General features: G+C 51.9%; 1 protein-coding gene across 1 annotated transcript in view; it reads right to left on the bottom strand.

Annotated features, from left to right (window-relative positions):
• Positions 1-2,196: 2,196 nt before the first annotated feature.
• The window catches only part of OPRD1 (opioid receptor delta 1), a 33,265-nt gene continuing 20,109 nt past the window's right edge, over positions 2,197-15,352 (bottom strand). The window contains exons 2-3 of the mRNA XM_012750835.2: positions 6,885-7,234; positions 2,197-4,458 (exon numbers count right to left, since the gene is read on the bottom strand). Coding sequence (XP_012606289.1) covers positions 3,917-4,458; positions 6,885-7,234 — 892 coding nt within the window. The 3' untranslated portion in view covers positions 2,197-3,916. The remainder of the gene's footprint in view (positions 4,459-6,884; positions 7,235-15,352) is intronic.

The following is a 15,352-nucleotide window of genomic DNA, read 5'->3' as shown; positions in this document are numbered from 1 at the left end:
CCTCCTTTTCCCTGTAGGTCTCTAGCTCTGACCTTGCACTTCAGCTCCACATTTTTTTTTCTCTGTTGCCCAAGCTAAAGTGCAGTGGTGTCATCATAGCTCACAGCAACCTCAAACTCCTGGGCTCAAGCCATCCTCCTGCGTCAGCCTCCTGAGTAGCTGGGACCACAGGTGCACATCACCACACTCACCTAATTTTTTCTATTTTTAGTAGAGACAGGGTCTCATTCTTGCTCAGTATGGTCACGGACTTCTGAGCTGGAGCGACTCTCCCGCTGCAGCCACCCAGGGTGCTAGGACTACAAGTGTAAGCCATTGCACCCAGCTGATTTTTCTATTTTTTGGTACAGCTATGGTCTCATTGTGTGGCTCAGGCTGGTATCGAACTCCTGGCCTCAAGCCATCCTCCTGCATGAGCCTCCCAAAGTGCTGGGATTACAAGTGTGAGCCACCATGCCAGGCCTAGCTCTACTTTAAAGTAATAACTGCCACTTACAGTGTGCTTAGAGTTGACTCATGTGCTGGGCCCTATACCTATACATATGTTAAGTCCTCATTACCACCATGAAGGCAGTCCACTCTACAGATAAGGACACAGGCTCAAAGAGGGAAAGCCAAGATCTGATTCCAGCCTTAACCACTACTTCTATTACATCAAGAAGAGATATGAAATGGTAGGACAGGATATGAAACCAGGGGTAAATACCTCCCTCTCCCTTCCCTCCCTCTAGAGAGAGAGGAATGGAAATTTTGGGGGAAGCAGACCTACTCTGCAGTTTTGAGAACCCTGTGATAATCTAGAATTACACTGTCAATTTAGAGCTTTAAAATGCATCATGCATAGTACATTTTGAAAATGTGAAGATTTGGAGAGCTTCAGGAGGAACAAAAGTTCATAGAAAATTGCCTTTTTCCTTCAGATTTTTCCATTTGGTTTGATGCGTGGAATTAACTGGAAACTTGGACCCTAGAATTCCACTGACCTGAGTTCTGCCAATACTAACAGGCTCTGGGACCCAGGGGCAAGTGGCTTGACCTCTCTGAGCCTCAGCTCTCTCATCTAAAATGGGGATATTACTACTTCCCCCACTGGGCTGTCATGAGGACCAGATGGGGTAAAGCATGAAGCACTTGGCCCAGAGCCTGGCACACAGAAGAGCTCACTCAAGCCCCGTGCTCCAGCCACATCCAACTTTTTGGGTGTGCCAAGCACTCGAACATCCCCATGCTTTTGCACACACTGTACCTTCTTCTTGGTGGCCAACTCCTATTCATGGCCCCCTGTCCCTTTTCCACCTTTAAGGGAATTGCTACAAAGGTGTTTTAGTAAAAAGCGAGAAAAGGCACTTCCCTGGGGACACCTTCCCTGGGGCTCTGTCACTACTCTCACCACACTGAGATGCAACTGTGTCTCCCAGCATTGGGCAGGGCCACGTCTGACTCATTTCCAGGTCCCAGTGCCCAGAGCACGTGTCTCGCATGAAGCAGATTCCAATCCAAGTTTGCCTTATTTTAAGCACACGTGGTCTGGACCCAGTGCCTGCTGTACCCAGGACAAATTTATCTACCAGAAGGGGTAAAAAGCAGCCAGATCAGTTACAGCCCCAGGAGACGGCAGTGAGCAGACTTTAAGCAGCCTTGAAACAGCTCTGTCCTAGGAGGGGCCGAAGGGGACACAGTCTTTGGGAGGAGAATAAACAGCCTGGCTCTAACATTACCTCATTCCGGAGTCTCCTCTGGTTCCTAAATCGTCCCCTTTCCCTGCCATACCCCCAAAGCATTAGCAAGAGGAGTCCCAGATGATCAGTGTCCAGGAGTGTCCCCGACTTACTGATCGCCTGCCCTCGCTCAGACACAGAGGTCTCTGTGGTCCATATGGGTGGGGAGGGTGATCTGGGAAGGTTGGGACCCCAGGTCACAGTGGCTTAGCAGGCTGGATGTGTGTGCTGGGCACTGCCCCATAGCTTTCCGGGCCCCCGGGGAGCCATTTCCTGAAGGAAGAACATCCCCAAGTCTGGGGCTTCTGGGGACCTCACCCTGAGAAGGGGCTATCCTTTGCCCCCTGAGGTCATCCCTTCCCTGAAGGTGCCCAAAGCCCATCTCGGTGCCTAAGTCTACAAGCCCCTGAATGCTATTCAGTCTCTGTGGAGTGACAGCCTCCCGGCTTTTGTTCCAAAGAAATGGCTGTCAAAGGGAAAGAGGTATACTGTTTCTTTATCTTTTTCCTTTTGTTTGAGACAAAGACGTCAATTTCTTTCCATTCGTCCCAAAAAGGGAAGAAAATTAAATTTGTTTTTACAAGGATGTCAGCGCACCCGCTTCAGAAGGGTGTCAGGGGTGCGACTCTGAGGCAGCGTCTGTGAGGGAGGGGCGGGGTGGGGGGATGGCGCCTGGGGGAGGCACAGGGAACAGGACAGACTCTGACATTGGGGGAAGCAAAGATCTGGCAGCGCCTGAATACAATGCCACACAAATGGAGAGAAAACCTCTCTCCCAACTGGGGGTGGATGCCGCCCTCAGCGGCTGGAAGGGGGCAGCTGGGCTGGAGCAGGTGGGGGCCAGGGAAAGCTGCGGGGAAAGGGACGGAGCACACACTGACGCTAGTGGGGCAGTTAGGAAAGCCTCCTTCTCCCAGTTCCTTCACAGTCCGGTCCCCACATGGGCAGTTCTAGTTCATTGCAGTCCTTGGCACCAGACACACGTTGGGGGAGGGGATTTCTCCCAGGTTCCTATCCGGGGCACAAGACCCAGCACCAAGTCTGCACTGATGCTTCTGATACCCGCCACCCACTTCCAGATGCCACTTATCATCCATGGGGCTCTAAGTACACGGTCCTTTGTCCTCTAGTACCTGGACAGAGAAGCCAGGGCCCTGGGGACTCTCCAGCTTGAGGGGTGAACCTCGAGCAGAGCCCGCCCCTCTGCCTCAGCCCACCCACCCCTTGGCACAGGCGCCCCCTCCAAGTGTGGGTTTTAGAGCGGAGGGGCCTTCTGTCTCCTTCCCAAGCCTCTGGGCCCCTGTTAGAACTCAGGGCTGGGGACCCTACTCCAACCGAGGCCAGTCTCACTACTCTATCCTGGAGCTGTGGGCGGGCCCCTTTGCTGTCTGGTCCAAGCCCCACTGGAACGAGGTGCTGTGGCCACTACTTCCCTGCTGAAGCATCCCTGCGGGTTCCAAGGAAATACATGTCGGAGAGAAAAGGTATATTGTTTCTCTCTTCCTTTTATATTCTTATTCATAAAGATATCAAGCTGGACCTAGCCCTCGCCAAACCCTGCCCTTGCTAGAACTCAAGAAGCTGGGACTCGACCCCAAGTCAAGGCCCCACCCCCTGCACACCGGCCTTCTACCTTGCAACCAAATCTTGAGCTGTAGCCATGCCAGCCTGTCCTGTCCTGCTGTCTCGCCCCAGAAGAGGCCCCTTGCCACTACACAGAGGTCCAACCTTGCAGCTCAGTTCTCAAGCAACTGTCCCCACCACTGTCCCTCCTGGGTCCTGGGCCCAGGAGACTCAGGTCTCAGGACAGACCCCTGCTCCCGAATGCTCCGCTCTGGGTTATAACTGGAGGCTGTCCCAAGGGTGAGGCCCCGCCCCACTGCGGAGTCCCCATTTGGGGGCCCAGTTCGGCAGTCACAGGTCCCTGTGTCACTCCACTCTTCCGGAGTCCCTAGCTCCTCCGCCCACCCTAGAGCGGTTGACAGTGCGGCCAGCCCAGAGGCATGGCCCCAGCAATCTGTAGTCTGCCAATCCACTGCCTGGCCCCCTTCTCCAATGCAGAGGCCCCGCTGCCGGTCCCAAGCCTCCGACCCTCTACTGCCCCATTCCGGATCGCGGCCTCCGCCCCGCGTTAGGACTCGGTGTGGCCGCGGGGTCGCTTCGGAGGGGCACCTGGGGGCGGGGGCGGCCTGGCCTGGTCAGGCGGCCGCACCTCCGCCCGGACCATCAGATGGGGTGCAGGCGGTGACCCGCTCGCGGGCCGTGGCCTCGCGGGCGCGGCTGAAACTGCCGGGTTCCGGGTGGCCGCAGGGCTTGCGGCAGAGCTGGCGGAAGCAGCGCTTGAAGTTCTCGTCGAGGAAGGCGTAGAGCACGGGGTTGAGGCTGCTGTTGGCGTAGCCCAGCGCGATGCACAGGTGCAGCGCGGCCACCACGAGCGGGTCGCGCCGGTCGATGTCCACCAGCGTCCAGACGATGACGAAGATGTGGATGGGCGCCCAGCACACCACGAAGGCGCCCACCACCACGAGCACCATGCGCGTGATGCGCCGCAGGCTGCGGTCCTTCTCCTTGGAGCCCGACAGCAGGCGCACGCTGCGCAGGCGCAGCAGCATGAGGCCGTAGCACACGGTGATGACGAGGATGGGCACCACGAAAGCGAAGAGGAACACACAGATCTTGGTCACCGTGTCCCAGTACCAGCTGGGGCTGGGGAACTGGAGCATGCACACCACCGTCCCGTCTGGGCCCGGAAAACAAGGAAAGATAGACAGGGGGTGAGGGCCTGTGCGCCCATGGGGCCCTGCCTGTGCGCCCACCCTTCTAAGGCTTGGTCAGGTCCCACCACCTCCTCCTGGCATTTGCTCAAGGTGATTCCTTTGCCTCCTGCGCTTCTGTACTTGGCGAACTCCTACTCGTCCTTAAACACCCCAGCAGGATTGGCTCTCAGCCAGGCGGTCTTTCTGTGTTCTCTCCTGGCCCCTCTACGTCCATAGGTAGCAGAAATGAAATAATTTAGCTCATCCCATTAAATGCCAGTCATTACGATAACTGAAAACACTCCAACCTATTTCCAAACTAGCTCCAGTGGGGACAGTCCTGCTAAGACTGACTTAGGAGCAGGACTCCGTGTAGGCAAATTACTCAACTTCTTTGAGCTTCAGCAGAGTGAGACTAACAACAGTACTTACATCTCATAAGACTGTTGTGAGGATTAAATGGGATAAGGCATGTAAAGCACAGTGGGGTCCAAGCTCTTGGGGCAGTCACCAGAAAGGGGGGCACATACGTGTGGGAGTCCAGAGGCCAGGCTGGGGCCAGCCTTCTGACAGGCGGCAGATCTCAGCTTAACTTCAGGAAGATCTTCCTGACAGCCAGGTATGCCCGGAGATAGGAAGGGCACCCGGGATGGAATGAGGTCCCCATTCCTGGAGTGTGGCCTTGGGCTGGATGAGCACCTTAGGGGATGCTGTGGGATTCTGATACAGTCCGGGGGCTGGCCCAGGGGACTCCCAAGACCTCTTAGAATGCCAGGATTAAGCAGCCAGACAGTGGACTTGAGCCTGAGAGTTATGAGAAGAGGGCTGGGAACCTACAGACAAAGTGGGACCACAGGACATCAGGCTGGCAGGACCCCCAGGGAGGACTGAGTCCAGAGCCTTTATTGTATAGATGGTAGAACCAGGCCCAGAGAGGAACAGCACTTGTTTAAGGACACACAGCAAGTGGCATACAGAACCAGTAAGTGCAGATGGAGGAGTCTGTGCGTGTGAGAGCGTGTGGAGTGAGGAGGCCCATCTGGTCCAGCCCCCAGCAGGGCTGCAGTTAATAGCCCGTAAACTGCAGGCTGACAGCGAAGAGGGGGCCCTGCTGCTGAGTCAAGGCCAACTGCTCAGAGGCTGTATACGGGCACTGGGAGCTCTGCCCTTGTGAGAGTCAAGGGTGACCAAGAAGCCTCTCATCAAGCCTGTTCCCCTCCCCACCCATAGCGCTGACCCTCTGCAAACCTCTTCTCAAGGAGGTCAGGATTTGGGGGCAGGAACCTTGAGTCATAGGCCAAATCCCACCAAATGCCTGGCTGTGTGACCCTAAGTAAACCACCTGACCTCTCTGATTCTCTGTTTTCCTACAGTCAAATGGAGGTAGGAGTCCCTGCCTTGTCTATGTCACAGGCTTAATCACCTAACAGCTGCTATTTATTGGGCCTTGGCAATGAGTCAGGCCTTGTTCTCAGTATTTTACACACATAACCTCTTTTAACCTTCTCAATACCCCATGATATAATGTGGCTCAGAGAGGTGATAAGTTACTAGCGTCTTTGGTACCCTTCTAGACTACTTTTCCCACTTCCTCCCATCACGGTGGAGCCATGTGACCAGCTCTCACTAGGAAGGGATGGGCCATAACACTTAAAGTAGTTGTGCTTTCTCCCCCCTCCCTCTCCATACTCATCTGTGGCCACATGCTGGCAGTGGGAGATTCAGAAACCATCGGTAGGAACCTGGGTTCCTGAGTGACTGTGCTCCTCTTACACTGGATTGTGATGTGAGTGAGGGGTAAAATTCTGCTGTTAAGCCCCTGAGCTTTGGAGACTGTGCGTTACAACAGCTATCCTAATATAGGCAGTTGCTATAATAATTGTCATTGTACTCTCAGGAAATACACCCTTCTGTCATTCTCTGTGGGCCATTCTCTAGGCCTTGCTTTGGTCATCTGGGCCAATGGTTTTCAAATTAGGGTGAAAGGAAGTTTGGGATGGGACTGCAGATCCTGTGGCCGCCACTGCTCCCTGGCCAGTGATACTCTCACCCCACTGGCCATCCATCCATCTCCCCATAGGTCAGTCATCCACAACACATTCCGGTACTGTTGCCTGCATGCACATGGACTAGCCATCCATAATCCCATTCATAAATGCATACATTCCCTTTGGCCAGCAACCCTCAGGACCACTGACCTGTCATTCATCCTCACACAGTCACCAATTACATTCCCATTGGCTGACCTTCCACACTCGGACTGCCCAGCTGTCACACTTTCATTGATTAGCAATCCACACCTCCACTCGTGAGCCACCTACACACACCCTAGTAAGTGCCCGACAAGCCCACAGAGGCCCACGTGCTGCCTCCTGTGGTCAGTGGCCTGTGCCACAGCTTGCTCACTCACCCCGGGGACGGGTCACTGCCATGACCATGATGGGCACACCAACACCCGAGGCTAGGACCCAGATGCAGATGTTGATCAGCTTGGCCTTGGCGGGTGTGCGGAAGTCCAGGGCCTTGACAGGGTGGCACACGGCGATGTAGCGGTCGACACTCATCATGGTGAGCGTGAAGATGCTGGTGAACATATTGTAGTAGTCGATGGAGAGCACGGCCTTGCAGAGCAGTTCGCCAAAGGGCCACGTCTCCATCAAGTACTTGGCACTCTGGAAGGGCAGCGTGCTGGTGGCCAGTGCGTCGGCCAAGGCCAGGTTGAAGATGTAGATGTTGGTGGCCGTCTTCATCTTAGTGTACCTTAGAAGGAAGCGCATGTATAGTTGATCCCACTTCACAGATTTCAGTTTCATATGAGACTCAGGGAAATAAAGTGACTTGCCCAAGGTCACACAAAAGGTCAGGGGAAGAGGTGGGACTCGAACCCTAAACTATCTGATGCAGCATCACTCCTTCCACAACAGATGCAAAGGGATTTCTCTGCCTGTGGGTGAGTTTGGCAGAAGGTATTTTATGAAAAATCCTTATTTTCTGAGAAGCACTAAGCTTTAATATAATTAAAGATAAAATTGAGCTCTAGAGGAAAATCGATCTAAGTTCTAATCCTATCTCTACTATTTATTAGCTGAGTGACTCTGGGTTAGTAACTTCAACTCTCTAAGCCTCAGCATCCACAACTATAAAAAGAGGGGTGATTATTTGTACCAACTTCCCAGGATGATTGTGACAATTTAAAGAGATAAGATAGCACATGGCCCTGAGTCAGATGCATGGTAAGCACTCAGGATGTGAAAGCTGTTATTATTCTTCATATATGAAGAATAGAGCTGGGGGCTAGACCAGAGTGACTGCTCTAGCTTCTGCCACTGGGCTGGCTTTCTGGAAATATGATTGGCCAGCTCTGAGGAAGGGACACTGCCTAGCAGACTGGCTGGGGCCTTAGGCATCTGGGGCATCCTCCATGGTAGACCAGGGCTCCCAGTCCTTCCTGTGGTCCCATCCAGACCTTCCTATCTCCATGCAACTGGCCTCACCCCTCTCTGAAGAAGCCACGGTGCATCCCCCTCCCCACCCAGAGTGGCATGGGGAAGGGAAGCAGGTGCCAGTGCCAAACATGCAATCCAGCACATGAACCCAGGGGTCCAAGCCAGCTGTCCGCAGCCACACTCTGCACCCGACACCTCTACCATCCTTCCATGCTCTATGCTGCGACAGCTGTCCACACTGCAGCTGGCACCTTGTTTGGGCAACATTTATGGCCATGGCGCCTTCTGTACCAGGGCCTGGTGCCAGGTGGCCTGGGGGAGATCACACACACTGAAACACGCCGTCCTGGTGCAGCGCAGTCGTCACAGACAACACACAGACCCCCTGAGGCAGAGGTACACGACACTTCTTTAATGCCCCTGGAATGATCGGTGAAACCCAGAGAAGGGTTGCATCATGTCACTCAGTGACTGCTCAAATTCCAGAGCAGGGAGGCCCTGACAGATTGGGGGGAAGCGGTTGTATTAAAGTGTGGCCCAAGGTCTGCCTTCAGAATTACCGGAAGAGCCTGCGAGAAATGCAGACTCCTGGACCCCGTCTCAGATCTGCTAAATCTCTGCACCTGGGGCCTGTATCTTCATCTGTAACAAGCACCTCCTACCCCAGGTGATCCTAATGAACTCTAAACTTTGAGAATCACTGTGTAGCCTAAAGCCCACACTGGGGACACGGGGGGGTTGAAGCCAAGAAAGGCAGCACGACCCCATCCAAGGTGATACAGCGACAGTGGCAGAGCCGGGGCGAGAACTGAAACACCCTGCCTCCTGGTGCCCTCGCCCCACTCTACCCCCAGCGCGGCCCCACGCTCTGCGCCTCCAGTCCTTTAGACTTCCCCTGGTACTGGGCTCAGCCCAGGGCACCTAAGAAGAGGCCACTCAATGTTTGCATGACCAAACAAACTCACATCAGCTAAGGCTGTTCCTTTAGAAGGTGACTGATTTTAGGGGCTTAAAAAAAAAATTTGAGGCCGGGCACAGTGGCTCATACCTGTGATCCTAGCACTCTGGGAGGCCGAGGCAGGAGGATCGGTCAAGCTCATAAGTTCAAAACTAGCCTGAGTAAGAGCGAGACCCCGTCTCTACTAAAAATTGAAAGAAATTAATTGGCCAACTAAAAATATATAGAAAAAATTAGCCGGACATGGTGACACATGCCTGTAGTCCCGCTACCTCGGAGGCTGAAGCAGGAGGATCGCTTGAGCCCAGAAGTTGGAGGTTGCTGTGAGCTAGGCTGACGCCACAGCACTCTAGCCTGGGTGACAGAGTAAGACTCTGTCTAAAAAAAAAAAAAAAAACATTGACTCACTCATTGTCCTCCAGGGCAGCATCTGTCCTACTCCCTCCCAAATAGCTGTCATTTGCTCTGGGGCTGGAGAAGCAAAAAGTTTTGCTGGGAGACAGCAGAACTGCAAGTCTCAGGAAGTGTCTTCAGCGGTGCGGATCCCAGCTGTGTGGGAGGCGGGCTCAACCCCACAGCTGACTCGTCTAATTTCTCTGCTCTTACGCAGAACAATTAGAGGCTGTTCTTTGCCTGCTATTTTGATTTGCGAAGGATCCTTCCATTCCCAGAGGGGGCTGGGATGCTGGGAAGTGGGTGAAGCCACCGGTGCTCGTCCAGGCGATGACTATCTGCCGGGCGGAGCCCACAGCTCCTCTCCTCGCAGGCCTCTGTCCCCGATGCAGCCACACCCTGTCCTGCCGGCCCCTCAGTCTCGCTCCTCCAGCCCCAAGCCAAATCATGCCCCTCTCCTGCTCTCAACCCCCCGTGACTCCCCAAAGTTCTATGTTCCACAGGCTGCCCCGACGCCTCTGGGACTTCAGCTCCCAGCACTGCCCCCAGAGTGCGGTGCCCGGCCACACGCCGGCTCTTGGCTGACCCCGGACATGCCAAGCCCACGCCCACCTCCCCACCTCAGGGCCTCTGGACTTGCTGCTCCCTCTGCTTGGAACCTTCGTCCCCCAGATTTTGCACAGCGTGCTCCTTTGCTTCATTCGGGACTGTAGTCCAACGTCTCCTCCTCAGAGACGCCCTCCCTGCCCGAAGTATCTCTGTCTCCTTCAGCTGCTGCATTTTTCATTACGGCACAAAGCCCTGCCTGACTCCTATTTATGTTCTTCTCTGTCCATTTGGCTCTCTCGTCCCTGCAAGCTCCCTGAAGGCAGAGGACTTGGTCCACTGTGTTCCCTGCTGTGTCACCAGGCCCTTCAGTAGTGACTTCCTCTCTCCACCCTCCCAATATACTTGTTTGTTTGTTTTAGAGATGGGGTCTCGCAGTGTTGGCCAGGCTGAACTGCAGTAGCTATTCACAGGAGCGTAATAGCGTACTACAGCCTGGAACTCCTGGGCTCAAGCGATCCTCCCACCTCTGCCTCCCGAGTAACTGGGACTACAGGTGTGTGCCACCATGCCCAGCTCAGGATTTACATTCTTATGACCTTGTATATATTTACCACTGCTGAGCCAAATAACATACTATATAATTACATTTATTTTTTAGTGCAGATTTTTATCTTCCTGGAGATAATAATTGCCTCTATTTTTTCCATTTGCTCAGTTCTGTGTACATATAACTAAGTCTCCTCAAACATGCCAGCAAACCTGTAAGATGCCTACTCCATGCAACCAAATAATCTATTCGTTCCTTCTGTTTTCCTAGTGATCTAGCTGGACCCCTTGTCCTCCCCTTTCCATCTGGGACTGGCTCCTTCTGAACCAGCTTGTCCTATCCCCTTCTGTTAGAGCACCTGTTTCCTGGCTTGCATGTCTCCCTTTATTTATCTTGGTTTATGCCTCCATTTTGGTGGAGCATATACTCTAGTCACTTCCTGACTTTTATGTAGGAGATAAAATTTTTATACCTTTGCCTGTCTGAAAATGTCTTTTTTTTCCCTCTCTCTCACCATCACCCAGGCTGGAGTGCAGTGGCATCATCATAGCTCACTGCAACCTCAAACTCCTGCACTCAAGCGATCCCCCCCACCTCAGCCTCCCGATAGCTGGGACTACAGGTATGTGCCACCACACCCAGCTAATTTTTTAAAATTTTTTGTAGAGACAAGGTCTTGCTATGTTGCCCAGGCTGGTCTCAAACTCCTGGCCTCAAAGGATCCTCCTACCTCAGCCTCCCAAAGTGCTGGGATTATAGGTGAGAGCCATCATTCCCAGCCTGAAAGTGTCTTTATTCTATTCTCTCTCCTGATTTCTTTCACTGTATATGTACTTCTGATGGGAGTAATTTTCCATCAGAATTTTGAAGGCATGATTCCCTCATCTTCTAGCTTTCAGTTGCCACTGAAGCATCCGAAGCCATTCTGACTCCTGATGATTTATTTGTGATCTGTCCTCTCTACCCCTAAAACTTTCAGGATCTTCTTTATCCCTGGTAGGCTGACATTTTGTGATGTGATTTAGGGTGGCTTTTTTTCGTTTGTATTGGGCCCTCTCAGGCTGAAGATTCATGTCCTTCTGTATAAAATGTTCTCACGTCATTTCTTTGATGATTTCCTCCCCTCTGCTTTCTCTGGGATCCCTTGAAAATCCGTTAGTCAGATACCGGGCCTCTTTGATTGATCCTCTAATTTTCTTCCATTGTCTTTTTGTTACACCCTCTGGGAAATTTCCTTTTCATTACCTCTCAACCCTTCTATTGTTGACTTTTTATTTTGACTCTCACATTTTATTTTTCCCAGTGCCCTTTCTTCTTCTTTTATTATTCTTTTTTTATGTAGCACATATAGCATCTTACTTACAGTATCTTCTCTTACCTTTCTGAGGATACTAATAATTTTTGTTTTGTATTTTCTTCTGCTCTCCACGTTGTCTATTTGCTTCAGATATTCTTGTTTATTTGTCTGCTTTGACCTCCCTCTTTTATCCTGGAGACTTGCTTTGAATACCTGGTGATACAGGACTAAAGGTTGATCTTTCAGTGAAGCACAAAACAACTAACTGGCAGCTCTGCGTGTATGTGTGTGCGCATGTGTGTATGTGTGTGCGCGCACACGCATCAGTGTAGGGGCCCTGTCCACTGGCGGGCTTCACTGTAGGGGAACCAAGCGATGACCTGGCTGTTACCCTGGAGGACGTGTAAGTATCAGCGTCTGCGGGTTTCTTCTCTGGGGCCTTCAGAAAAGAATCCTCCCATCTCTTGCCTGGTTGCACACTGGTGGCCATCAATATTCTGTTGGCAGAGCTGGAGAAAGAGCCTGGGGGGTCTCGCATTTTCCATTTGGTATATTGCTCTGACCCTTTCTGTTTCTGCTGGCCCTGAATCCAGAGTTCCTGTAGGTTAATTCTCTAGGTGGGGGAAACTTTGCTTCCCTGCAGAGTGGAGGGACAGGCACCTGGCGGGGCAGGGCACAAGGGTGCGTGCGCCTAAGGTCTCATTGCTTCCTCTGTAGACAGTTACTCTCCTGCTCCTGCCCACACCTCACCCCTGTTGTTACTCCTCTTCCAACTGTTTCTCATCATCCAAATATGTGTTCACATCTCTCAGAGAAGGTAAACTGAGGCACAAGAGAAGTGACTTACCCATGGTCATAGGACTTGTCAGGGGCAGAGCTGGCACTTAACTCAGGCAGTCCAGAGCTGACACCTGGTAACCCCTTTGCTCTACTGGCCCTCAGCACTTGTTACCTTCCTTTCTCCTCCACCTCTCATAGTGAAAAAGTCAAGAATGTGAACTTGATGTAAACTGAGGTTTGTTCACTCATCTAACATGTGTTAACTGAACACCTGATCGGTGCCGGGCATGGAGAAAGGGCTATCAGAGTAATGATGACAGTCTGGGCTCTTCACATTTATGGCCTTAGGGAGGGGCAGACACTGAGCAAACTGCTATGCTAATTACTGTACAGTTACCTGCTATTACTGTTCTGCCACGAAGGGTAAGAACAGGGTACACTGATGGCTACCACCCAGTGGGAGTGACAGGGGGGTCTGTGAAGGGACCCTGGCTTAGACTGGGAGGTCAACGATGACTGCTCTGAGGGGTGCGCTGTGGCCTAAATCGTGTCCCTCCAAACTCATATGTGGAAGTCCTAACTCCCAATGTGATTGTGGTGGGGCTCCCCTTACTGCTATATTTTTTAAAAGAATAACTGGTTTTGGCCGGGCGCGGTGGCTCACGCCTGTAATCCTAGCACTCTGGGAGGCCAAGGCGGGAGGATCGCTCAAGGTCAGGAGTTTGAGACCAGCCTGAGCAAGAGCGAGACCCCGTCTCTACTATAAATAGAAAGAAATTAATTGGCCAACTAATATATATATATACAGAAAAAATTATCCAGGCATGGTGGCGCATGCCTATAGTCCCAGCTACTCGGGAGGCTGAGGCAGAAGGATTGCTTGAGCCCAGGAGTTTGAGGTTGTTGTGAGCTAAGCTGACGCCACAGCACTCACTCTAGCCTGGGCAACAAAGTGAGACTCTGTCTCAAAAAAAAAAAAAAAAAGAATAACTGGTTTTGCTTTATTCTGTAGTTTACATATGATGACCCCAAACACAATGCTTGGTTGTTTTTCTCTTCTTCTTCTTTTCTTTCTTTCTTTTTTTTAGACACTCAATGGCAGAATTATAGCTCACTGCAACTCCTGGGGTCGAGCAATCCTCCCACCTCAGCCTCCTGAATAGCTGGGATTATAAGTGCGTGCCACCACTCTGTGCTGTTTTTTTTTTTTTTTTTAAGTTTTTGTAGAGATGGGGTCTCACTATGGTGCCCAGGCTGGTCTTGAACTCCTGGCCTCAAGTGATTCCCCTGCCTTGGCCCCCCAAAGTGCTGGGATTACAGGTGTCAGCCACTGTGCCCAGCCTCTTCTTTGTTATTCTTCTAGTATCTGTGTCAACAAAGACTGTTCCTCCCAATAGCAGGTGTGGTTTGAGCCTCATCTGGTTCACGTGGGCCTCGGGATCCTGGTTCTCCAGCCTTTGCACCTGGGACCTACATTGGACTGGACCCATGTCCGTTTGTGCCAGGGCCACCCTCGTCCTGGCACCCCTGAGCTGTCCTTAGGGCAGAAATGGCAAACAGGCTCTGTGTGATATGCCACCTCTGAATAAACACAACGCAGCCTTTGGGAGATAACTAGGATTAGACGAGGTTGTGAGGGTGGGGCCCTCATGGTGGGATTAGTAGCTTATAAAGAGGCCCCAGAGAGCTTGCTCTCTCCCTCCTCCCAACCCCCAGCATGTGAGGACACAGTGAGAAGGCAGCCATCTGCAAGCCTGAGTGACAGTTCACTCCTGTAATCCTAGCACTTTGGGAGGCTTAAGAGGGAGGAACGCTTGAGGCCAGGAGTTCAAGACCAGCCTGCGTAATATAGCAAAATGCTGTCTATACAAAAAAAATTAAAAATTAGCTGGGCATGGTGGCATGCACCTGTAGTCTGGGTTACTCAGTAATGTGAGGCAGGAGGATCTCTTGAGCCCAGGAGTTTGAGGTTGCTGTGAGTTATGGTGATGCCACAGCACTCTAGCCTGGGCAACAGAGCTAGACATCGTCTCAGAAAAAAAAAAAAGAAATGCTATACAATCTAGCAATTCCTCTTCTGGGTATTATAGATACCCAAAGAATTTAAAGCAGGGTCTTTTTTTTTTTTTTTTTTTTTTTTTTTTGAGACAGAGTCTCACTTGTTACCCAGGCTAGAGTGAGTGCCGTGGCGTCAGCCTAGCTCACAACAACCTCAAACTCCTGGGCTCAAGCGATCCTCCTGCCTCAGCCTCCCGAAGAGCTGGGACTACAGGCATGTGCCACCATGCCCGGCTAATTTTTTCTATATATATGTTAGTTGGCCAATTAATTTCTTTCTAGTTATAGTAGAGACGAGGTCTCACTCTTGCTCAGGCTGGTTTCGAACTCCTGACCTTGAGCAATCCACCCGTCTCGGCCTCCCAGAGAGCTAGGATTACAGGCGTGAGCCACCACGCCCGGCCTAAAGCAGGGTCTTAAGGAGATATCTGTACACCCATGTTCATGGCAGCATTATTCATAATAACTAAAAGGTGGAAGCAAACCAAGCATCCATCAAATGATGACTGGGTATGCAAAATGTAGTCTAGACATACAATGAAATATTATTCAGCCTTATAAAAGAAGGAAATTCCGGCTAGGCATGGTGGCTTACACCTGTACTACTAGCAATCTGGGAAGCCGAGGCTGAAGGATTGCTTGAGGTCAGGAGTTTGAGACCACCCTGGGCAAGAGTGAGACCCTGTCTCTACTAAAAATAGAAATTATCCGGGCATGGTGGTGCATGCTTGTAGTCCCAGCTAATTGGGAGGCTGAGACAGAAGGATCGCTTCAGCCCAGGAGTTTGAGGTTGCAGTGAGGTATGATGACACCACAGCACTCTAGCCCAGGTGACAGAGAGAGACTCTGT

The sequence above is a fragment of the Microcebus murinus genome, chromosome 2, assembly GCF_040939455.1.
Source record: "Microcebus murinus isolate Inina chromosome 2, M.murinus_Inina_mat1.0, whole genome shotgun sequence".
NCBI lineage: Eukaryota > Metazoa > Chordata > Mammalia > Primates > Cheirogaleidae > Microcebus > Microcebus murinus.
This window is presented reverse-complemented; position numbering and strand designations above follow the sequence as displayed.